Source organism: Cherax quadricarinatus, chromosome 43, assembly GCF_038502225.1.
Source record: "Cherax quadricarinatus isolate ZL_2023a chromosome 43, ASM3850222v1, whole genome shotgun sequence".
Taxonomy (NCBI): domain Eukaryota; kingdom Metazoa; phylum Arthropoda; class Malacostraca; order Decapoda; family Parastacidae; genus Cherax; species Cherax quadricarinatus.
The window spans coordinates 12552739-12578426 of record NC_091334.1 but is presented as its reverse complement, the minus strand read 5'-3'; the positions used below and the strand labels follow the sequence as shown (position 1 = coordinate 12578426).

At 38.9% G+C, this 25688-nt stretch overlaps 1 protein-coding gene across 7 annotated transcripts in view; it reads left to right on the top strand.

Moving 5' to 3' along the window:
* LOC128694273 (uncharacterized) overlaps nucleotides 1-23187 on the top strand; it is a 34121-nt gene extending 10934 nt beyond the window's left edge. For 2 of the 7 annotated variants that reach the window (XM_053784321.2, XM_053784320.2), the window contains 8 exons: nucleotides 1089-1185; nucleotides 3591-3748; nucleotides 7890-8064; nucleotides 10597-10820; nucleotides 16559-16670; nucleotides 20642-20965; nucleotides 21166-21423; nucleotides 22955-23187. In XM_053784321.2, coding sequence (XP_053640296.2) covers nucleotides 1147-1185; nucleotides 3591-3748; nucleotides 7890-8064; nucleotides 10597-10820; nucleotides 16559-16670; nucleotides 20642-20965; nucleotides 21166-21423; nucleotides 22955-23101 — 1437 coding nt within the window. In that variant the 5' untranslated portion in view covers nucleotides 1089-1146 and the 3' untranslated portion in view covers nucleotides 23102-23187. Of the gene's footprint in view, nucleotides 1-1088; nucleotides 1186-3590; nucleotides 3749-7889; nucleotides 8065-10596; nucleotides 10821-16558; nucleotides 16671-20641; nucleotides 20966-21165; nucleotides 21456-22954 lie in introns of all 7 variants that reach the window. The other 5 variants (XM_053784323.2, XM_053784322.2, XM_053784325.2 and 2 more) reach the window with 3 other exon arrangements.
* The last annotated feature ends 2501 nt before the right edge of the window (nucleotides 23188-25688 follow it).

Below are 25688 nucleotides of genomic sequence, written 5' to 3'. Positions count from 1 at the left end.
GGCACTTAAATAACATATCCTCTGTTCATTAGTCATGTCTCCAGGCCCCTCTTATATTACTCTTGCTTTCTATTTTGATTTTTTATTCACACAAAAAATAGAAGATTTACTGTTATGCAGACTACTGCATTATTGTGAAAATGGTATAAATAATATAAGTGCAGTAGTGAAAGAATATTAGACTCCCCAGTTGACGTGTATTGGATGTGTGGTGTGATTTGCTTACTCCTGAACATTGGTAAAAATCGAACATTTCCGCTACTTTGATCTCAATTTCAAGGTCATTTTCATCATGAAACTAATCAAAATCATCTCTACTTCTGTAATATGTTTTCCATTCTATCAAACAACAAATACTATCGGAAAATACACCTCAAATTCGGCATTTTAATCCAAAAACACGGTCAGAGTTTTTTTTCTCTCATGCACTGCGTGCTGCAGGATTTTTTTTATACAGTGCACACTGACCACACAGACCCATTCTCTCACATGTGGGCCTACCGGCTTTCTCCTGCTTGATTTGAAGCCGCTAGAATTATTGAGTATATACATGTCCGAGACACTGGCTCGTAAGACGTTTATGTACAGCCAAAACAGTCAAAGGGTTAAGAAGTGATTCTCCTGAGTATTCCATAGGTGGAAACAGGCAAAACTTGTTGTTTCTATGATGTCTGTCAGCTGAAAAATGCAGGAAAACTTGGGGTTGACTACTGTCTGCCTTACTATGGGTATTTCTGCAAATTGTGTGCAGGCTGGTGGTCCTGCTGCCCTGTGCCATTACAGAACGTGTATTAGAGGTATGTTCTTGTAAAGAACATAAGCTGTAATCATACTACTGCAAATGTGCAGTATTTGTGTTTTAGCAGAGTAATGATACAGTCTGTGAGCAGAGAAAACTTAGCATTTTGATTATCCAAGATAATGCTTGTGTTGTGAAAAGTCTTAGGTCACCATTATATTATGATTTAGTTGTGCTCTCCTTAGATATGTGTTGTTTCCTAACTAACAGTTCTGTTTAAATAGCAATCTGGCACTTTGTAAACTAAATGGGCTTAGACATGTTCTAAGTGAATGTATTTTGTTGACAGCTATTTGGGCAAGAAGTGGGTGCCTGGCACATGCTGTTACTGATTTGGACATGGTCGGATGAAGATTGGTAAGCAACATGCTAGAGGGTTTGCCTTGGTAAGCAGTATGCTAGAGGGTTTGCCTTGGTAAGCAGCATGCTAGAGGGTTTGCCCTGGTAAGCAGTATGCTAGAAGGTTTGCCTTGGTAAGCAGCATGCTAGAGGGTTTGCCCTGGTAAGCAGTATGCCAGAGGGTTTACCCTAGTAAGCAACATGCTGGAGGGTTTGCCCTGGTAAGCAGTATGCCAGAGGGTTTGCCCTGGTAAGAAGTATGCTGGAGGGTTTGCCCTGGTAAGCAGTATGCTAGAAGGTTTGTCCTGGTAAGCAGTATGCTAGAGGGTTTGCCCTGGTAAGCAGCATGCTAGGTTTGCCCTGGTAAGCAGTATGCTAGAGGGTTTACCCTGGTAAGCAGCATGCTAGAGGGTTTGCCCTGGTAAGCAGCATGCTAGAAAGTTTACCCTGGTAAGCAGCATGCTAGAGGGTTTGCCCTAGTAAGCAACATGCTGGAGGGTTTGCCCTGGTAAGCAGTATACTAGAGGGTTTCATTTTAGGCATGTATAATAAGGCTTGTGGGGGAGGGGATGAGAAGTTAGATGTAGCTAACAGGTATTTTGGTTTCATGTCAGTTGTTTTGGGGCTAATGTAGCACTATCAGGAGTAGAATTTACATGTGTTTGTTTCTTACTGCATATCATCCCCAGTGTGTTAACTGCAGCTACCCAGACCTGTTTTATATACTGGACCATGCAAGTACATTTGCTTCTCCCTTTGCATTGCTGTATGGCTTCAATCTATTCTGCATATCTTTCTTTTGTACATGCAGTATCACAATAGATGAAAGTAATTAAATTTTGGTGTACCTTCCCAATTTATAAAATATTGGTAATGCTGCAGCAAATAATTATTATTAATAATATTACTTCTACATGGGAAAGTGGGAAAGAATCCTTCCTCTGTAAGGCTTTATGAGAATAATCTTACAGAAGTTAACTGTGCCATTCTGGAGGCATGAAGGAACAGAGGAGACATGATCATAGCCTTCCAGGTACAATACATAGAGATAATGTTTTGATAAGGCTGATGTAATAAGCTGTTCAAGAATGGTGGGACAAATTACATAACATCATGTTATGCAATTTATTTGTATAAAGTAGTTTTAGTGCTAGTTTAAATATCTAAAATTCTGTGCATAACTGTGGATGTTTCAAAAAAAAATCTTAGACAAAAGCATAGTTTTGGAAATAAAAGACTTTACCACATAGGCCTTTTCTCACTAATGTAGGGTGACCCCAAAAGAGGAAACACACTTCACCACCACTCATTCAATAACTCACACCAGAAGTGTGTGGACATCAAAGTTTAAATAACCATCTGAACTCAGCATTATCACCCATCCTTCAGAGTGCAAACACTTACCATATTTTATGGCAAATAAGATGCTCTAGTGTCGAGGATGCCCTCCCCATTCCCCCCCAATTCTGACTGGCCAAAATTTTGAAAAAAAAAAAATAATAAATAAAATAAACAGTAGTTCGGCTTCCAAAATGCCAGGTAAATTTTTGACTTATTTTTGGAAAAAATAGTGTCTTCTATGCTGTAAAATACTGTATGTATTGTTGTTATTGCTGTACATTATTATTATTATGTTGTCATTGTTATTGTCTGCAAACACTGTGACTGTCCTAGTTAATTAGCTAGTGCTTCCTCATTTAGAATATTGCTCAATGTTGACTGTCCTGTTCAAGGCAGGAGAAATATCAGAGCTTGAACAAATACAGAGATTGTTTACAGTTCACATAGAGCCATTAAAGCATTTAAATTACTGGGAACACCTTAGAATCTTGAACACTGCATCAGCATTCATGGCCCCAGATTCAATGTCTTACCAAAAGATATCAGAAACACTGCTGGAACAAGTGTAGAAGTCTTCAAGAGAAAACTGGACAAGTATCTTCACCGGGTGCCAGATCAACCAGGCTGTGATGGATATGTGGGGCAGCGGGCCTCCAACAGCAACAGCCTGGTTGACTAGCTTAGCGCCAGTTGAGCCTGGCCCATGGCCGGGCTCTGAGAGTAGTAAGATTCTTGAAACTCATCAAAGGTATATGAAAGGTAAGGTAGCTACATGCAACTTTGAGTTTAGTATAAGGACCCCAATGAAAATAAGTCACTCTGTCTGACTTTTTTGGGTTATCCTAGGTTCTCCACACATATGCTGCTATGTATAATAATCTGTGTAACTGTATTTGTGTATACCTGAATAAACTTACTTACCTATATACATGTATTTGAAAGTTGATTTCCTATGAGTCAGAGAGCTTGCCATAGCCATGCATGATGCCACTAATTCATTGCTTTATTAGTATTATGACCACCATCATCATAATTTGTATTATCCTAATAATTATAACCACGATAATTCTTGTTTTGCTTTTTTATATCCTTTTATTTATTGTCTTTTCAGGAAGTCATGGGAGACATTCTTACTTCTGAGGAATTGCTGTCAGAGTTACAACATTTATATGAAGAAGATAGTACAAATAATTTTATGCCAGAATCTCTCTTATTAGCAATAAAGAACCAAATATCAAATGCTAAACATACTGAAGATGCTGCAAACAAGTAAGTTTTTTATTATTTTATTAAATGTGAATCCTTAAACCTATTTACTCTATAAGAATATGAGTTGAAGATGAATGGTTCAGAGAACCAACAAGTTGATAAATTAGACATATGCACCATGGCTGTAGAGCTATTAGTGCACATGTGTCTAATTTATCAAGAATATGAGTTGGAAATGATGTTAAAGATGTATAGTAATTTTTTTCTCTAAATATCTGGATTAAAAGGGAAGAAAATGTAGGTGGTGTGTTGAAGCAACTATGGAAAGAAGTTTATCTATGGAGGCAACAAGAAGAGAATGTACCATAGTGGAACCACTTGGGTGTGAGGCTTGGGTGTTGAACATTGTAATGAGGAGGAGGAGGTAGAAATTAAAAGATAGTGTGGGGTCACAAAGAGCATAATTCAGAGGGTTGAGGAGGGGTTGTTGAGGTGGTTTGGCCATGTAGAGAGAATGGAGAGGGATAGGATGACAAAGGGGGTGTATAAATCTTGGGTGGAAGTACTGCAGTTCATCTTTGCAACTGATGAAGCTTTCATAGTAGGTGAAACATTTTGTTAACAAAGATACTTAGAATTAAATGTGTGTCTTACTTATCAGTAAAGACTCCATATACTTACCTGATTATCTGAAATAAATGAGGATAGAGGCTTGCTTTATTACAAGGCTATGCAGTTAATCCCAACATTTATTTATCATGTGCTGGGTTCATTAGAGAGTTGAATAGCTTGTGGTTTAGTAGAAATTGTACAGTGTATCAAGTAACGAAGTGATTTCATGATTCTTGGTAAAGAGACTTACGTCATGTGCTTCTATATACAGGTCCGCCATCACAAATCCGGCATCATTGGGACCTGTAGTACATAAGAACATAAGAATGGAGGAACACTGCAGAAGGCCCACTGGCCCATACAAGGCAGGTCCTTATCAAAACGACCCGTACCCAAAGCTTCCCAAGAATATCCTCCCGTACCCAATGACATCAATCAAACCGAGCCCCTCCGTGCGCCAGATTATTGAGTTTGCTGGATTACAGAGTGGTTAGGTTAGAATACACTTAATAAAGTTAACCAATTTGACTTACACAAGAAAGCTCATTGAACATCAGCAAAAATCGAACATTTCTGCTACTTTGAGCTCAATTTCAAGGTACTTTTCATCGTGAAAGCAATCAAAATCATATCTATTTCTGTAATATATCTTCCATTCTATCAAACGAAACCATAAAAACGAGAATACAACCATAAAAACCACATGAAAATATACTGCTAAGGGGCAGCTAATGGTTGAGAAGTGAACTCCATTATTTATTGTCCGACTTTTTTTCATTTTTGGTGGACGTTAAGAAGCATCTTTCCATCATACATTGCCCAAGTTTCAGTAAGATAGCCCAACAAACAACTGAGAAAAAAAATATTCACAAAAAATCATATATAGCAAGCCAAGCTAGGTACTAGAAACAAGTCACTTTGTCTGACTTTTTTGGCTTATCCTAGGTTCTCTACACACATGCTGCTATGTATGATAATATATGTAGAGAAAATATCTTTTTTGTTTCAGGTTTATGATGCACTATAAGTGTATATCACAGCCCTGTGCTACACTCTGTTTTCTCTAATATAAGCCCCCAAGACATGGATAGGAGAATGGTACTTGTATCCCATATCCTCTTCATACCTCCACTGAACCGCACGGTATTATGCCAAATATTAATCATTCTGGAGTATTTAGTATGTTTTTACGTTATTTATTAGAATTAGAATTTTTTATTTCGTTGCAAGTTTATGATGTGGTTGACAGTTGTAGGAAGTTTATATACATAGATAGTTTACAGTGAGGGTTTACAATGATTTGTAGTGCAAAGAGAGCTACTGTCATGCCTTGGCATTACAGGCAGTCTAAACTTAACAGATTACTGATTACTTAACACTAGACATACAAAACATAGTTTGATCAGGTTGCACTAATTATACAATAGGGAACATATTGTATGTTGAATAACACATATTTGACATAAGTATAATACTTATGTCAAATATATGTTGTTCAATAATTGCATTAAAATATTTACGTTATATTGTTTATTATGTCATATTAGACCAACTGTGATAGGCAAATAAGCCATAGTGTTGATATTAGCATAATAATAAAGCATATTCCCCTGCATCACGAGACTGAGATCATGGCAACCGACAGTGGCTTCAAACCCACCTTATCCTTTATGGACAATGTACTGTGTATGTGCTTTACACAAGAACTATTTTTTTTGTTTGTTGGAACCATGGCTAAGGCTAAAAGTAAGCAGGTTATAACAATAAATGGAGAAAAAGTAATTGGAATAACTTATGCAGCAAGTAGCACCACCAAACAGTACCAGCAGGTTGGTGTGGCAATCCTGGAATTTTGAAATTATGCTAGCCAAAATTAGTGCCGAATAACTGATGGAACCAGATGTCTGATTGCCTGATTTGTGATGGCGGACCTGTATATGTATGTATGTGTGTATATTATATATATATATATTTTTTTTTCAAGTCGGCCATCGCCCTTTGAGGCAGGGTGACGCAAAAAAGAAAGAAAATCCCCAAAAAGAAAATACTTTCATCATCATTCAACACTTTCACCTCACTCACACATAATCACTGTTTTTGCAGAGGTGCTCAGAATACAACAGCATATATGTATAAAGATACACAACATATCCCTCCAAACTGCCAATATCCCAAACTCCTCGTTTAAAGTGCAGGCATTGTACTTCCCATTTCCAGTACTCAAGTCCAGCTATATAAAAATAACCGGTTTCCCTGAATCCCTTCACTAAATATTACCCTGCTCACACTCCAACAGCTCGTCAGGTCCCAAATACCATTTGTCTCCATTCACTCCTATCTAATACGCTCATGCATGCTTGCTGTAAGTCCAAGCCCCTCGCCCACGAAACCTCTTTTACCCCCCTCCCTCCAACCTTTTTGAGGACGACCCCTACCCCGCCTTCCTTCCCCTACAGATTTATACACTTTCCATGTCATTCTACTTTGATTCATTCTCTCTAAATGACCAAACCACCTCAACAACCCCTCTTCAGCCCTCTGACTAATACTTTTATTAACTCCACACCTTCTCCTAATTTCCACACTCCAAGTTCTCTGCATAATATTTACACCACACATTGCCCTTAGACAGGGCATCTCCACTGCCTCTAACCACCTCTTCGCTGCTGCATTTACAACCCAAGCTTCACACCCATGTAAGAGTGTTAGTACCACTATAGTTTCATACATTCCCTTTTTTGCCTCCATAGATAATGTTTTTTGTCTCCACATATACCTCAATGCACCACTTGCCTTTTCTCCTTCATCAATTCTGTGGTTAACCTCATCTGTCATACACCCATCCGCTGACAGGTCAACTCCCAAATATTTGAAAACATTCACTTTTTGCATACTCCTCCTCCTCCAATTTAATATCCAATTTTTCTTTATCTAAATCATTTGATACCCTCATCACCTTACTCTTTTCTATGTTCACTTTCAACTTTCTGCCTTTAAACACTCTCCCAAACTTGTCCACTAACCTTTGCAACTTTTCTTTAGAATCTCACATAAGCACAGTATCATCAGCAAAAGGTAACTGTGTCAATTCCCATTTTGTATTTGATACCCCATAATTTAATCCCACCCCTCTCCCCAACACCCAACATTTACTTCTTTTACAACCCCATCTATAAATATATTAAACAACCATGGTGATATTATACATCCCTGTCTAAGACCCCACCTTTACCATGAAGTAGTCTCCCTTTCTTCTACACACCCTAACCTGAGCCTCACTATCATAAAAACTTTTAACAGCATTTAGTAACTTACTACCTATTCCACATACTTGCAACATCTGCCACATTGCTCCCCTATCCACTCTATCATATGCCTTTTCTAATTCCATAAATGCAATGAAAACTGCTTCCCTACCTTTATCTAAATACTGTTCACATATATGCTTCAGTGTAAACACTTGATCTACACATCCCCTACCAACCTTCTGGAAAGGCTGAAATCCAGGGCCCAACTGTATATATATTTGCAGTGCTCAGTATATGCTCTGCAGCACATTTTAAAACTATTTAATTAAATTCTTCCACAGGTTATATAAATTTGCAAAGTCAAAGAGAGAGATGAAGAAACTTCAGATAGTGGAGGTTGAGGTTCCTGCAGGAATCTTGCAAGATGGGTACAGTGCAACACTTGAAGACATCAGGGTCCTGTCTCGGGGCCCAGATGATCACATTTATAGTAAAAATCCTGACATTCGTAAATGGGTAAGATGATAATGCATTTTATGTGAAGCTCATTTCTTGTAGTAATTTTTTTTCTTCATTTGTTGTCAGGATCACCCTATTCTTTTAATATTTAGGTTCCGAACCCACTACATATGGAACTTTCTCATGCCTGATTAATCCCCTGCCCCTCCACCTCCTTGTGTAATACCATTTTAAGCATCATTGGCCATCACCTGTCCTAAACTTTGGTAAATAAGCCACATTACCACCATGTACTATATGTGAATAGTCACTTATACCACCACTAGCCTGGAAAAACTGACTCAGTTTGTGTATATTGTAATAACAGATGGTTTTGGAGTACAAACAAGTTGTAGTTGATATAGACACAAGCAGCAGTTGGAAGCATTGTCTTCATACAGTTTCCATTCTCTACTTTTGTCTTTATCAGCTACAGCATGTTTGAATTCCCATACCATCTAATATTGCAAAACACACAACATCAATATGTATTCCATGCACAGAAAATAAGTAAGGCATCTCTTACAAAGAAAATGTGTGACTTTGTAAATGGTCCAAGTCGGACCAAAACATCATTGTGAGCCTTTTCTCCTATGTGCTGGTTATTTGTGTATTCTCCCAGCATGGTATTGTGCCTTTTTGTTCTTTGGGCTTTTATCCTCATGATACACAACTGCTGGGTAATGGCCTGGGGTGCCATGCAATCAACTCTTATTTTTTTCAACTCTAGATTTCTAAGGCAACATAAAAGGTAACAAGAAAGAATTTCATCTTACCATTAACCCTTTGGGGTTTTTGGATGTACTAGTATGGCTTACGCGCAGGGTTTTTTGACGTACTAATACGCATAAATTCTAGCCCCGTCAGATCTAGTGAGAGAAAGCTGGTAGGCCTACATATGAAAGAATGGGCCTATGTGGTCAGTGTGCGCAGTATAAAAAAAATCCTGCAGCACACAGTGCGTAATGAGAAAAAAAAAGCTTTGACCGTGTTTTTAGATTAAAACAGCGACTTTACACTGTATTTTCGTATGGTATTTATTGTTGTATTCTAGTTTTCCTGGTTTCATTTTATAGAATGGAAAACATATTACAGAAATTGAGATGATTTTGACTGATTTTACAATGAAAAGTACCTTGAAATTGAGCTCAAAGTAGCAGAAATGTTTGATTTTTACCAAAGATCAAAAGTAAACAAATCATGCCAAACGTCCAATACACGTCAGCTGGTGAGTCTAATATACTTTCACAAGTGCGCTGATATTATATATATCATTTCTACACTAATGCAGTAGTCTGCATAACAGTAAATCTTCTATTTTTTTGTGAGAATAAAAATTCAAAGTGGAAAGCAAAAGAATGTAAGAAGGGCGTGGGAACGTGACTAATGAACAGAGGAAATGTTATTTTAGTGCCAAGAATGTCTTTCTTGTTTATTCTGGACTCTATTTGGAAATTGGCATCTTTTGAAATTTGTGTGAAATTAGCAAAATTGCTATATTCTGACCACTGTATTGGATAGTTGAAATCGGTAAATGGGTGGTTTCTTGTACTCATTCGATAGAAAAAATGGAGTTCTAGCGAAATAGTTATGATTTTTGTCGACTAGTACACTGGAATTGGCCGAAAATAGGGCTCAAAGTGGGCAAAATCGCCAATGCGTAAACATCTTCGAGACTGCTAACTTTGCGAGAGCATATTTCCATAAGTTTTCCATCAAATTTCATACTTTTGGTGTCATTATGATCGGGAAAAGATTCTCTATCTTTTCGTAAGAAAAAATAATTTTTTCTTTTTTTAAATTTGGCCGACCCTGAGAACAAGTCTCTGAGAGGACCTGTCGACCCCTAAAGGGTTAATTACTTTTTTATCCTGCTTGTTGCTATAGAAAAGTGGTAATAGCGTTCAGGTGGCTTTAGTGGGCCACAAACTTTCTTGAGCAAACTGCAAAACAAGTCAAGAGCAAACTGAAAACCCCATCAGACACAAAAGCGAAAAAACAGGTCAGTTGAAAACTAAATCACAGGTCTAGGGTTGACTGAAATACAGGTTAGGACCATACTGAAATGCAAGAATTTCCATTGGCTGGTGATCATCTGATGCTACTCATACATACCATTTGCTATACACGTACATAATTTTTTAATTAAAATGGGCTAAAAGTGACACAAAAATTCTTTTATATTCAATTCCTTAGAAATTATCACTAGTATTCTTCTTGGCTGCCTGGGGTGATGATATTTTCTAGAACCAAGACAGCATGGGTAGGCTGACAACAAGAAGTATGCAAATCCTTCCCCATAAAAAATGACCAATCTTGCTGGCATGAACAGAAAATTTTCTACCATGAAGCAGCTACAGGCCCATAATGGTTATTGCATGTGTATAGGGAAAGTACGAACTCATGCAAATTGAAGGGCATGACACAGGTTTTTAATCATATGCTGCTTCATTAATGGTATCAGGGTTGCATTATTCAAGGAGTCTAATGTTAGTTTATAAGTAAGTTTGAAGTGAATGAAGAATAAGTAGAGTAATACTATCTCCTCAGATTCCTCGTGGTACCACAATAATGCATCTAAAGGGTGATGTTGAATGGTTTGATGTTGTCATTTATGCTAACAAGAAGTTTATCGGTGGCATTGGTGATGAAGATGAATGTCAACCAGAAGATGGTGAGGAATGGCGTGATTACTGTCTTGAGGATCCAGACACTGCTAACAGTGTGATCTGCATGGAAAAACTCAATGGAGAAGCAGCTCATTTCAGTGGAAGGTATGCATACCGGTTCTTTGTGTACAGTGGATAATACATTGATCTTATTAAAGTACATTCTTAAACATTATAATCACATTAGAGTATTTATGATGGAGTAAGGAGGAAGTGAATGTGTTCAGATATTTGGGAGTGGACTTCTTGGCAAACAGGTCTATGAAAGATTAGGTAAACCATAGAATTGTCGAGAGGGTAAAAAAAGGTGGGTGGTGCACTGGGGCATCTGTGGAGATAGACATCATCATCTATGGAGGCAAGAAGGGAATGTATCTGAATATAGTGGTACCATCACACTTATATGGGTGTGAAGCATGGGTTTTAAACATGTAGCAAGGATGAGGCTGGAGGCAGTGGACCTGTCGTTTCTGAGGGCATTGTGTGGTGTGAATATTATGCATAGAATGCATAGTTTGGAGATTATAAGGAGACAGGGTTACTAAAAGCATTATCTGGAGGGCTGAGGAAAAATTATTAAAGTGGTTTGCACATTTAAAGAGGATGGAGAAAAAAAGGATGACTTGGACGATATATCAGTCTGTAGTGAAAGGCAGGAGGGGTAGGAGTTGCCCTAGGAAAGGTTGGAGGGAGGGGATAAAGGCAGTTTTGTGTGCAAGGAGCTTGGACATCAAGCAGGCATGTTATTACAACCCAGGAGTCCCAAGGCCTGTTATCCTGGGTGTAAAGAGAGCAAAATAAACACAGCAGAAAAGCTTTTGACTTGTATTATCCTTCACCAATTTAGAACAGAAGTATGTACAATATATACACTATGTACAACAATAGGTATTAGTGCACTCCACGGTAAGCAAGGCAGAATAGAAACCACTAGAGAGCAGACTGTGCTTCAACCAGCTCTAGATTGGGAATGACAAGTGCAGACAGGTGAGTGGTTCCCACAACACCTTTGCGATTGCCAAAACCATCTTCTCATTGGCTGGAACCTGGGTACTGATTGAACGACGGGGCCCCATCATCAACCCTAGTACCTGGTTCGCTGGTTGGGGGAGATAGCCTTTTAACGAGGGTGTGTACATGCGCCGAATAAAGGCTACGTACTCTTTGCATGCCACACATGTGTGATCATGTTAGATGGGAGTGGAGGCAAGTTGTTTTTAGGATTTGACGAGCTGTTGGAGTGTGAGCAAGGTAATATTTTGTGAAGGGATTCAGGTAAACTGATTAGCTGGACTTGACTCCTGGAGGTGGAAGTACAGTGGACCCCCGGTTAACGATATTTTTTCACTCCAGAAGTATGTTCAGGTGCCAGTACTGACCGAATTTGTTCCCATAAGAAATATTGTGAAGTAGATTAGTCCATTTCAGACCCCCAAACATACACGTACAAACGCACTTACATAAATACACTTACATAATTGGTCGCATTCGGAGGTAATCGTTATGCGGGGGTCCACTGTACAGTGCCTGCACTCTAAGGGAGGGGTGGGGATATTTGTAGTTTGAAGGAGTATCTAAACTGTAGCATCTGCTTGTTTCTAGCAAGACAGTGATAAAATGAATGATGGTGAAATGTGTTTCTTCTTTTTTAGATCACTCTGCTTCGGTGGGAGATGGCCAGTGTGTTAAAAGAAATACACCTACCATCTGACTTATGACCTGCTCGACTTACGACCACTCGACTTACGACCGTGTTTTTTATGCCAAATTTCTGGGAAATAGACAACTATTTGTGTTGTACACAGTATTTATCCTAAACCTTACAGTATAAAATACAGTACAAACAGCATAAAAAGTAAAGTAAAACATGAAATACCAAAATAAAACAATAAAATAAAGTCATTACAAAAATGTTTTGTTGATATTCAGTAGTAAAGTTCGACTTACGACCATTTTGACTTACGACCGGTTTCTCGGAACCGAACTCGGTCATAAGTCAGATGGTAGGTGTACATGTTCATTTTTTTTTTCAGCATGTCGGCCGTCTCCCACCGAGGCAGGGTGACCAAAAAAAGAAAGAACACTTTCACCATCATTCACACATAACCACTATCTTTCCAGAGGTGCCCAGATATGACAATTTAGATGTCACTCAAAGTAGCCAATATCCCAAACCCCTTCTTTAAAGTGCAGGCACTGTACTTCCCACCTCCAAGACTCAAGTCCGGTTAACCGGTTTCCCTGAATACCTTCACAAAATACAGACTGACCATCACTAATCTGACGTTGGGACCTGTAGGGCGCCGGATTACTGATTTTGTCAGACTAGAGAGTAGTTAGGTTAGAATACACTTAACCCAGTGGCAATATTCACTCATTGTTGATTTCGTCCACATTACGCCCTATTTTTGACCCATTCTATTGTTCCAGTCTAAGAAACTGAGCTATTTCGCTAGTATTCCACCTATTCTGTCATTTGAGTACAAGAAACTGCCCATTTACCTATTTCAACTACCCAATAAACTTGTTAGAAATCAGTAATTTGGCCAGTTTTTCACAAATATCCAGGGATACCAATTTCAAAATAGGGTCCAGAATGAACAATGCAGACATTCCTGGCACTGAAACAACATTTTCTCTTAATTAGTCATGTCTCCAGGCCCCTCTAATATAACACTTGCTTTCCATTTTGAATTTTTATTCACACAAAAAATAGAAGATTTACTGTTACACAGACTACTGCATTATTGTAATACGGTGGACCCTCGTTTTTCATAAGGCTCGAAAGTCGTAATTTTCGGAAATCGTAATTTTTTTTCATCAAAACATTGACTCGCAAATCGTCGTTTGACTCACAAATAGTCGTTCGTCTGGGACACGTACACATAGCCCTGAGCTGCCTCACACTCCATTCCCAGCCAGTGTGCCATTGTTTATCATTGAGTGAGGATGATTTCACGAGTTCATGTGATACATTTCATAATATTCCATTCATTTTAGTGCTTGCAACTGCTAAATAAGTCACTATGGCTCCAAAGAAAGCTTATGGTGCCAGCCCTTTGGTAAAGAATTTGACAAACACATAATTTAAGAAAAAGTTTGTAGAAAAATACAAAAGTGGTGGCGGTAGAGTGGTAGCAGTTGTGATAGTGGTAGAGGGTGGTAGTGATGGTGGTAGAGGGTGGTAGTGATAGTGGTAGAAGGTGGTGGCAGTTGTGATAGTGGTAAAGGGTGGTAGTGATGGTGGTAGAAGATGGTAGTGATGGCAGTAGTTGTGATAGTGGTAGAGGATGGAAGTGATAGTGGTAGAGGATGGAAGTGATAGTGGTAGAGGGTGCTAGCAGTTGTGATAGTGGTAGAGGGTGGTAGTGATGGTGGCAGAGGGTGGTAGTGATGGTGGCAGAGGGTGGTAGTGATGGTGGTAGAGGGTGGTAGTGGTTGTGATGGTGGTAGAGGGTGGTAGTGGTTGTGATGGTGGTAGAGGGTGGTAGTGGTTGTGATGGTGGTAGAGGGTGGTAGTGGTTGTGATGGTGGTAGAGGGTGGTAGTGGTTGTGATGGTGGTAGAGGGTGGTAGTGGTTGTGATGGTGGTAGAGGGTGGTAGTGGTTGTGATGGTGGTAGAGGGTGGTAGTGGTTGTGATGGTGGTAGAGGGTGGTAGTGGTTGTGATGGTGGTAGAGGGTGGTAATGGTTGTGATGGTGGTAGAGGGTGCCTTCTTCAGTGATTCAGTGATTCTACTAACTCCTCCAATGTTGTTGGAGTTATATAGGGCTGCAGAAAACACCGCCACCTCAGCTGCTGCTTCACCACCATTATGGACGGCTTACTCTTGTTTCATACATAATGACTTATTTTATTCGGTCTAGAGTATATTCCATGTTTCTATGTTATTGATATTGTTTAATATGTCATATTAGTTGAATTGTGATAGATAAATAAGCCGTAGAGTTGATATTTGTGTCATATTCTCCAACAATAAACTTGCCTCCCCTCCCTCTGCCCCGTCTGCCATACACCAAGAAGTGTCTTCAATAAAGGTAAGTGTGATGTTAAATGTTCATTTATACATTTTATTAGTGCTTTACATTTATTTGGCAATCTTTTCTGCATTTTTTTTTCAACAAACCAGCCGTATCCCACCTCTTTTCTGCATGTAAATCTATATTTAAGCTAGGGAAGTGACCCCTGAAGTGATCTAGAGTCCTTATGGAGGGGGATTCTCCTTCCAAACAATAACCTCTCTTCCCTCTCTCCTCCTCCCTGTCTTCCATTCATCAAAAACAGCCTTCAATGAAGGTAACTGTCACGTTGAATGTTCTTTCTTTTGTGCATGTAACTCTATCTTTAAGGTAAAATTTTTTTTTTTTTTTTTGATACTTCTGGACGTCTTGAACGAATTAATTGGATTTACATTATTTCTTATGGGAAAATGGACTCGCAAATCGTCAATATCGATAATAGTCACACTCTCTGGAACGGATTAATTATGAGGGTCCACTGTAATTGTATAAATAATATCAACCCATTTGTGACTGTGTATTAGACTGGACAGTTGGACACGTATTGGACGGTGTTTACTCTCGAACATGATCAAAAATCAAACATTTCTGCTGCTTTGATCTCGGTTTCAGGGTACTTTGTGAAGCCAATCAAAATCATGTATATTTCTGTAATATATCTTGCATTCTATCAAATGAGACCAAGAAAATGAGAATACAACCATGAAAACCATACAAAAATACACTGCAAATTTGCTGTTTTACACGAAAAACACGGTCGCAGTTTTTTTCTTATTATGCACTGCTTGCTGCAGGATTTTTTTTATATAGTGCACACTTAACCACACAGACCTATTCTTTCATATGTAGGCCCAAATTTACCAGTCACAGCTTATTTGAGTGAGCTGAGCTCATAGCATCCGACAGTTGCTTCAAAGCCACCTTATCTTTTATGGACAATGTACGGTGTATGTCCTATACACAATGTGAAGCATTTCTTTTATTCGTTGGAACCATGGCTAGGGCTAAAAGTGAACAGGTTATAACAATAAATTGAGAAAAAGAAATTGGAATGACATGTACAGCAAGAAGTACCACTGAATAATACTTTTTGTAACTCCACACCTCCTCCTAATTTCCACACTACGAATTCTTTGCATAATATTTACACCACACATTACTCTTAGACATGACATCTCCACTGCCTCCAGCCTCCTCCTTGTTACAGCATTCATAACCCATGCTTCACACCCATATGAGAGTGTAGGTATCACTGTACTCTCGTACATTCCCTTCTTTGCCTCCATGGATAACGCTTTTTTGTCTCCACTGACACCTCAATGCACCACTCACGTTTTTTCCTGCATCTGTTCTGTGGTTAATCTCATCATTCGTAAGCCCATCGACTGACAAGTCTACTCCGAAATATCTGAACACATTCACTTCTTCCATACTCCCTCCCTCCAATGTGATATCCAATTTTTCTTTACCTAACTCATTTGATGCCCTCATCACCTTACTCTTATCTATGTTCACTTTCAACTTTCTTATAAATTATTATGCTACAGATTTGTAGAACTATAAAGCTTCTTATTTGAAATACTCATTTGTACTTCATGTTGTAATTTGTTTACTGTAATTTTTACCACTGAATATATCATTGCTTAGTTAATCTTAAGTTAATTTTAAGCCTGCCCATAATGCTTTGCATACAAAGTGCTTTTGGCATGTACACTCAACCACTGTATTTGTTTGTACAACTATGTATCATGTCCAAATAATAATAAATAAATAAGTAAATTGATATACATATTGATATACGTATAATTTCTGTCTGTATTTCAGATATATAGATAATAATTTTTACCTCATTACTGGAAGCAAGAATGTTCACATGCTGATCAGAGACTGCACAGATATAGACCGGTATCATGGATCTAGATATGGTGTAGCTCAGGTCAGTGTTCAAAGTGAGGAAGTATTATTTTCTTCTTTAAAATTGTCAGCCATTTAGATTTTTCTTGCAGAGTTCATACTATAACTTGATGAATGGAATCTGTAGCATTCATCATGAGAATGTTTGGTATTCTCTGGAAAATCATCTCTTCAAGGAGGGGGAAGAGGGTGCCTTGATGCTGGTGAAGGGCTTATGGTTCAAGGAATTGGAGTTAACCCCTCCCTTTCTTCAGATAAACCTGATTCGCTCATATCTCTCGTTCCTCAGTTGCTGTATGAATCTTATGAGTTTAGTGCTTCCCCAGTTCCCCAAGGCACTGTCCTGGCACCTCTGCTGTTTCTTATCCTCATAACAGACAGATAAAAACACCCATCACAGTTTTGTATCATCATTTGCAGATGACACTAAAATAAGCATGAAAATCACTTTGGTAGAAGACACTGAAAAATTACAGGAAGATATAAGCAGTGTTTTCCAGTGGAAAGTGGAGAACAACATGACCTTCAGTGGTGATAAGTTCCAGCTGCTTAGCTATGGAAAGAATGAAGAACTCAAAAAGAACAATGTATACAAAACTCAAGAGGATCATCAAATAGAACGAAAGGAATACGTGAAGACTTGGGAATAATTATGTCAGCTGACCTTCCTTTCAAAGAACATAATAAGACAAAGGTCATGATAGCCAGGAGAATGATGGGATGGGTATTGAGAACCTTCAAAACAAAGGAAATAATGTCAGTTGTAACACTTTTCAAATCGCTAGTGTCCTCTCATTTGGAATATTGCTCAGTGTTGATGGCCCCGTTCAGGGTAGGAGAAATATCAGAGCTGGAGAAAATACAGAGATCGTTTGCAGCCTGCATAGAGCCAGTAAAGAATTTAAATTACTGGGAATGCCTTAAAGTCTTGAATAAATACTCACTGGAGTGGAGGAGAGAGAGAGAGAGAGGCATAATATCATATACACTTACATGGAAAGTACTCGAAGGCCTTGTCCCAAATCTACATACTGCCCTAACATACTGGAACGAGAGATATGGGAGGAAGTGCAAAATAAACCCAGTGAAAAGCAGGGGTGTGGTGGGGACAATAAGGAAACACTGTATCAACATCCATGGCCCCAGATTATTCAGTATCTTAACAGAAGATATCAGTGTAGAACAAGTGTAGTCTTCAAGAGGAAATTGGAGAAGTATCTTCACTAGGTGCCAGATCAACCAGGCTGTGTTGGATGTGTGGGGCAGCAGGCCAGCAGCAGCAACAGTCTGGTTGATCAGGCTAGCACCAGATGAGCCTGGCCTATGGCTGGGCTCTGGGAGTAGAAAGATACTCGGAGCTCATCAAAGGTAATACTACATGTAATTTAGACACTTCAGCAATATCACCCCAAATTCTGTCTTGCTAGAGAATGTATGTTTGGTGCTTTTTAACCTATCTTTGTAGGGAAGATTTCTTATACGTATATGGGATTGGCTCTGTTATCCCTTTCTATTTCTCTCCTGTGGGTTTGAAGAAAGATAAAACAGGGTGTTTCTTCTGGTACTGGTACAGTATTGAACGAAGAGTTGGCAGTACTGTATCTGGCAACTGTCCATGGCTTTTTTTTTACTTTCTGTAGAGAACATCATTGTTTTCTGTATACAGTGGTACCTTCACTTACGAGTGCCCCAACTTACAAGTTTTCTGATTTATAAGCCGTCGCTTGGTTGATTTTTTGCTTTGAGTTGCAAGCCAAAATCCGAGTTATGAGCAAGCTTCAGATATTCTACAAAAAAATAAAGTTGCTAAGTTTTTAAGATTTGCAAAATATCTTGCCCTTTACTCCCACAAAAATCCCAAAATATTTGGAATATTTCCAATATTCCACAAGCCACTTATAGAACAATCATTTTTTTATGATTCCTGTCAATATTTTTGCATTTACTTCAATAATAAATGGTGGGCTTCATGAAATAAGTAAATAACTTACTTCTTTAATATTCACCGGGAACACAGGCCGGCCTCTAGTGCAGTTAGCCTTTCAAAAACTCTGTTTTCTCTTACCCAGGACCAAAGAACATGTTATAGGAAGGAGCAGTAATGATTTTATATGCTTGGACTGGTCCTGGACACTTGCCATATTATATCCTATTTTATTCATTCTAGAGTATATATCATGTTTCTATGTTACTTAGAGTGTTTATTATGTCATATTAGATCAATCCTGATAGATAAATAAGCAGTAGAGTTGATATTAGCATTATAATGAAGTATTTTCTCCTGCCCCTTGAGACTCAGGACTTCCTCCAATGTAAGCAAATGTCTGATCTCCAAGGTAAATACACTTTATAAAACCAGTTTATTTCATTACATTCACTTTTATTAGGTTTTTATACAATACGTATTTTTTTTAATAAAAAAAAATACGTATTTCTTATTTATAAATACATTTTTATTTAAAAACCTGTAACAAAAAAAAATTGGGGTGGTTTTTTGGGTGCTGGAACAGATTAATGGCATTTCAATTAATTTCAATGAGAGAAATTTATTTGATATACGAGCAAATTGAGTTATGAGCTCGGTCACGGAATGAATTAAACTCGTAAGTCAAGGTACCACTGTACCTCTAACTGTAGTAATGATGGTACCGGTACATTATTATTATTATGAATATTTCTTCACAAAGAGAATAACTAATAGTTGCAATGGTATCAGAGAAGAAGCAATAGTTCTTTAAAATCTTATAAAATGTATTATAGAAGACATGACATCATAAGCATAATCTCTATTCCTGTAACTTACAAATTACTACTATAATTAAATCATTGGGAATCAAATACAAAATGGGAGTTGACACAGTTATATTTTGCTGATGATACTGTGCTAATGGGAGATTCTAAAGAAAAGTTGCAAAGATTAGTGGAAGAGTTTGGGAGTGTGTGTAAAGGTAGAAAGTTGAAAGTGAACATAGATAAGAGTAAGGTGATGAGGGTATCAAATGATTTAGATAAAGAAAAATTGGATGTCATATTGGAGAGAGGGAGTATGGAAGTGAATGTTTTCAGATATTTGGGAGTTGACTTGTCAGCAGATGGGTTTATGAAGGATGAGGTTAACCATAGAATTGATGAAGAAAAAAGGGTGAGTGGTGCATTGAGGTGTCTGTGGAGACAAAAAAACGTTATCCATGGAGGCAAAGAAGGGAATGTACAATAGTATAGTCGTACCAACACACTTATATGGTTGTGAAGCTTGGGTTGCAAATGTTGCAGCGAGGAGGCGGCTGGAGGCAGTGGAGATGTCCTGTCTAAGGGCAATGTGTGGTGTAAATATTATGCAGAGAATTCAGAGGGCTGGCTGAAGAGGGGTTGTTGAGGTGGTTTGGTCATATAGAGAGAATGGATCAAAGTAGAATGACTTGGAGAACGTATAAATCTGTAGGGGAAGGAAGGCGGGGTAGGGGCCGTCCTCGGAAAGGTTGGAGGGAGGGGGTAAAGGAGGTTTTGTGGGCAAGGGGCTTGGACTTCCAGCAAGCATGTGTAAGCGTGTTAGATAGGAGTGAATAGAGACGAATGGTTTTTGGGACCTGACGAGCTGTTGGAATATGAGCAGGGCAATATTTAGTGAAGGGATTCAGGGAAACCAGTTATTTTTATATAGCTGGAATTGAGTGCTGGAAATGGGAAGTACAATGCCTGCACTTTAAAGGAGGGGTTTCGGATATTGGCAGTTTGGAGGGGTATGTTTTATATGCTACTAAACTGTTGTATCTGGGCACCTCTGCAAAGACAGTGATTATGTGTGAGTGAGGTGAAAGTGTTGAATGATGATGAAAGTATTTTCTTTTTGGGGATTTTCTATTTTTTTTGGTCACCCTGCCTCGGTGGGAGATGGCCGACTTGTTGAAAAAACTTACAAATAGATAATTACATACATATGTGTATTGTAACTCTATGTTAATGCACTCGATTGAAGTTGAGAATTTTTTGCAGGTTGTGGCAAAAACTGTCTGCAATACCCTGAAAAACTTAGATGATGATAAGCGCCATCTCTTATTTAATTTCCTTCATCATACAAAATGTACAGCATTTTGTGAAATTCTTCAGCCTGAAAATCAACACATAGTTAACCTTAGTGAACTTAGAGAACCTAAAATCAGTTTAATTGCATTTACATCTATTGCCACTACTGATAAAGAAACGAGCCTCACTGCGTTGCCGCCTCACCACGGCCTGGAACTGTCTGGACATCTAGGGTTATCGTTTACCGGGTACAAGATCATAAACCCTCAAGAAGTTTTAGTACGTAGAAAAGAGGTAAGTTTAATGATAAGACATACATACTGTATTAGATTTTTTAATGTCATTTGTTAAAGGAATTTTTATGGTGTTCCATAAATTATTTATTAGCTTTTGCCAAGATGCAAGTGTGGTATTGTTTGGTTTTGTTTATGTATGAGTCTTTAATGTTTGGTTAATTTATAATTGCAACTCTGTAATGATCATTTCCTTCACAGATTCGAGAGAAAACCGACATTGAGGGAGAAGTGTTGTATTTTCTAAACACAAATAATGATACAATTGGATTGGCAAAAGTCAAGTCGACCTGGTACATTATTCTCAGAGCATTACGAGAAAAAACTGTGTTTAGTTTCACAGTTGCCAAGAAGAAAAGTGACTGGAAATTGAAGGATTATATTCATCTAACCCATAAACGTTTCCTGGAGATACAAAAATGGTTAAAATTTTCGGATGCATATTTACAAAGCTGGAAAGTAAGATAATTTTTAATTTCTTGTAAATATTGGTGAGTATAATATTTTAACTAAAAAAATTGTTCTTAAACATTATTTTTTATTCTTGCTATGAGCTCATTGATGATAAATTTTATGAACTTATAATTAAATTTTATTTTTTCTCTATATATTTAATACTGTAGTCATGACACTAGAGACATTAGCACTGACTAACTAAAATTATTTAGAAAAGAAGTCAGTTTTTAAGGCTATTTTTTTTTTTTAAATGAACCGGCCATATCCCACTGAGGCAGGGTGACCTAAAAGATAAACAAAAGTTTTCCTTTTTAAATTTAGTAATTTATACAGAAGGGGTTACTAGCCCCTTGGTCCAGGCATTTTAGCTGCCACCTACGACATGCATGACTTACAGAAGAATTCTTCTCCACTACCCCTTGGAGTTAATAGGAAATATATAAGTACAAGAACTAATAAGAAAATAGAAGAAAACCCAGATAGGTGTGTAAATATATATGCATGTACATGTACATGCATATACAATGTGACCTAAGTGTAAGTAGAAGTAGCAAGCTGTACCTGATATCTTGCATGTTTATGAGACAGGAAAGACACCAGCAATCCTACCATCATGTAAAACAATTACAGTTTTCTATTTCATACTCACTTGGCAGGAAGGTGGTACCCTTCTGGGTGGTTGCTGTTTAAGACTAAAAAGTTTATATAATTGTCTTGACACTGACAGTAACTCAAATAAAATATCAGCTGTTTAGCCAATGGAAGTACAGTAAGTCGTTGCCATTTATGATTGTGGTAAATTCCAATTAAATTTTTGCAACTTATTTTGCTATTAATGATGCATATCCTTGATTCATCATAATTGAGAAATTTAAAAAAATCTTATACAATATGCAAATGTTAAGATTTTTACATTTCACTATAAAATTTAGTAGACTAATTATGTGTTACTGTATTCAACAAACACTATTAATTATTAGAAATGCATTATTTTTTTCTCAAAATAAAAGGAAAGCTTTATACAAAGATATTTTATGAGGGCCTAGGTAGTAGGCTGGTAGACAGCAACCACCCAGGGAGGTACTACCATCCTGCCAAGTGAGTGTGAAACAGAAACCTGTAATTGTTTTACATGATGGTAGGATTGCTAGTGTCTTTTTTTCTGTCTCATAAACATGCAAGATTTGAGGTGTCTTTCTACTTCTTGCACTTAGATCACACTACACATGCATGTACAGTGGAACCTCGGTTTTCGTTTGCCCTGGTTTTCGTTGAATTCGGTTTTCAATGACTCTTTTTCATCAAAATATTGTCCAAGTGTGTTTCTAATATATGTCAAAATATATTCAAAATCCCCAGAAAGAAAATACTTTCATCATCATTCAACACTTTCACCTCACTCATACATAATCACTGTCAAATAAATATAAAATAAATAAATATAAATATAAACATTTATTTGCATATGTATATATTAGTAAAAATTAAGTGATTGCTTAAAGTTTTCTTTCTTTTTTTTTCTTTTTTATTTTAGAAACTCTCTGGAAGTTTTCTGCATTGGGTAGACGACAAAGATCGGCATAATAGTTTGGAACGCTCTTGCATCCGACCACAGTTCCCTAAATTGTGGGAGCAGTTTCTTGAAGAAACGGACGAAACGGACAAAATAGAACTTAAATAATCATATGAGTATTGATGGTATTCCTGTCTTTTTTTAATTACCCAGAATACAGCATGATGCTATTGAATTAGATATTGGCTACTACAGTACATTAGTTTCTCTCCTTGTTGAAGGAAAACCAATCATAGGATACACACATGTATCAAAGGCGATGCAACAAATTGAAGTGTGTTACCGTGGAAGAAAATATTGTGCATCCGAGATAAATTACCCTGAAAACAATTACAGATGTTGTATCATTATTACAAGTACACCTCTTTAAAGGGGGGCTCCTTGAAGTGGTAAAGAGGCTATCGATTTGAGGAATTGGGCCTCTTGGTCTTCTTCCTCTGACCGAACCTAATTACCCCTCCAGTCCTCCCTTCCCTACCCTACCTTCCCCATACCCCCCTTTTTTCCCCTTTCCTTCCCTCTCTCCGCCCTCCCCTTGTTTCCTGTCCTGTTTGTAGCCTCTGGGGTACTCCCCTCTGGCATTACAGTTTCTAGGTAGGGGGTGGCGTGCCAGGGTTTGTCCCACTCCGTGAGGTCCTTCGGGGGTGGTGTGGTTTGCCATGGAATCTGAATTATCTTAAGGTGCCCTGCTCCCTTCCTGGATTTCCGGGAAGTGGGTGGGGTGCCTTTTGGGTAATAGGTGTATCTCCGGAAGCTGCCTGTCGGTTCTGGGAGGCTGCGGCTGAAGGATGTATGCTTTGTGGTGGGTTTCCAACCGCCCTTCCTTTTGTCCCCCAAGGTAACTCGGTAGATGTGAGGCTGCTATCCGGAGCGCTGGCGTGAAGGGTAAGGTATGGTACGGGTTCCATGCTGCTGCTTCACTACCAGTGGGCTCGAAGCCCCCTCGGATAAGGGGGAGGAGCTTTCAGTCCCTCCTAGCGACTGTCCCTATTTTTTTTCTTAAAATAACAAGAAAGGAGATAACACAGAAGATGCACCTTTAGTATGGAGTCTTCGCCCAGTGAAACCCTTCCTCCTCCCAGATCCCCTTTCTGATTTCACACCCTGTTCTGACCCAACTTCGTTATCAGTCCATTCTCTGGACACTTTTCATACCCCTGTACCTTCTGCCGGTGACGCTTCGTCACCTGCTTCAGGTGCTGCATGTCACCCGTTTCTGTTCTTTCTGTTCATGCACTGCTTCTCGCATGCCTTTCACAATGCATCCAGCTTCCCCGAATATGGTGGGATGGTTTTTCGGATCACCCACCTCCCACAGGTCAAGCTGCCCTTGGTTCTACTCCTAAACATCCAAGACAACTTACTGACGACAGTTCGTCGATGATGATCGCTCAGAAACGACCCATGCGACACTCGCTACTTTTACCTAATGGGCTAACAAGTAGGCAATAGACAAAATTCTTTTCTTTACACACGACATCGCAAACTGATTATCTTCCTGATCGTGGAAATGGTAAAACTCCTTTATGGCAAGTTGGCAAAAATAATATCCTTCCACGCTCTTCGAAGCAGTGCGCGAAATCCTAACACTACAGAATTCAGAGCAAGCTTATGCTCTCTCCTGCATCACTTCCATAGATAACATACCAGTCACCGTTTGTAAGCATGCTACTCTTAATTCTTGCAGTGGTACTGTGGTCTTAACACATACCATTGTACAGAGTGATTTTTTTGTCTTGCGCCAAGGATATTTTAGAACAATTAGCCTTTCAGAACCTCCCTATTCGATACGTACATCCTTCCTGCTCGTGGGCGGAGGCACTTTCCTGGTAACATCGCTCGTTTAACCTTCAATTGCCGTGAACTTCCGTCCTCTGTCTATATTGCAGGACATCCCCTAGAGATCTGTCAAGTAGTTCCCACTCCCCAACAGTGTCGTAATTGCTGGCGTTTTGGACACCCCAGTAAACACTGCAGATCGGCGGTGGAATGCCTGATCTGCGGTGCAGCAGATCATTCCAATACATCTTGTAGTCTTCCCCCCTCTTGCTTCGATTGCAGGGAACTTCTTCATTCCTTTTCATGTTGTTGCCAGGTTTATTGTAATGAACGAGATCCATTATCTTAAGGAGTGTGAGGGCTTCACATACACTATGGCTGTCTCTCAGCCCTGTCCCATATGCTCGGGTAGCCCGAAGGCCTCCAACCTTGACGGTCCTCCCACCTCCCAATCCCTCTGCGTCTGCATCTTCCAGGGTTGCCCCAATTTCTAATTCTTTTGCAGTTTTATCCTCTGACACTCCTACCTCCGCACCACTTCCTACTTCTACTTCGTCTCGCTTGCTTCCTTCTCAGTCTACAAGACCTCGCAGACCTACACTTTCTTCGCGTCCATCACCTGCACAGAATATATGTTCTATCTTGGAGCCTTGTTCTCACCCCCCTTTCCAGCTCTCACACGAAGGTAGAGGTTCACCCTCCCTCGTGTAGTCCCCTCTTCCCTTCCCCCCCCCCATCTTCCTCCATAGTTACCCTCCAGCCTCCTTCCTCTCCTGTTACACCACTGGACTCTTCTACCTCAACCAACACATTTATCCAGGTTCATACTCCCCACCCTCCCCTCAAACCTCTTTGGTTGCCTCATTAGTTACTCCGACCTTTACTTGCAATGCCTCTCCTGTCTCAGACATCATGG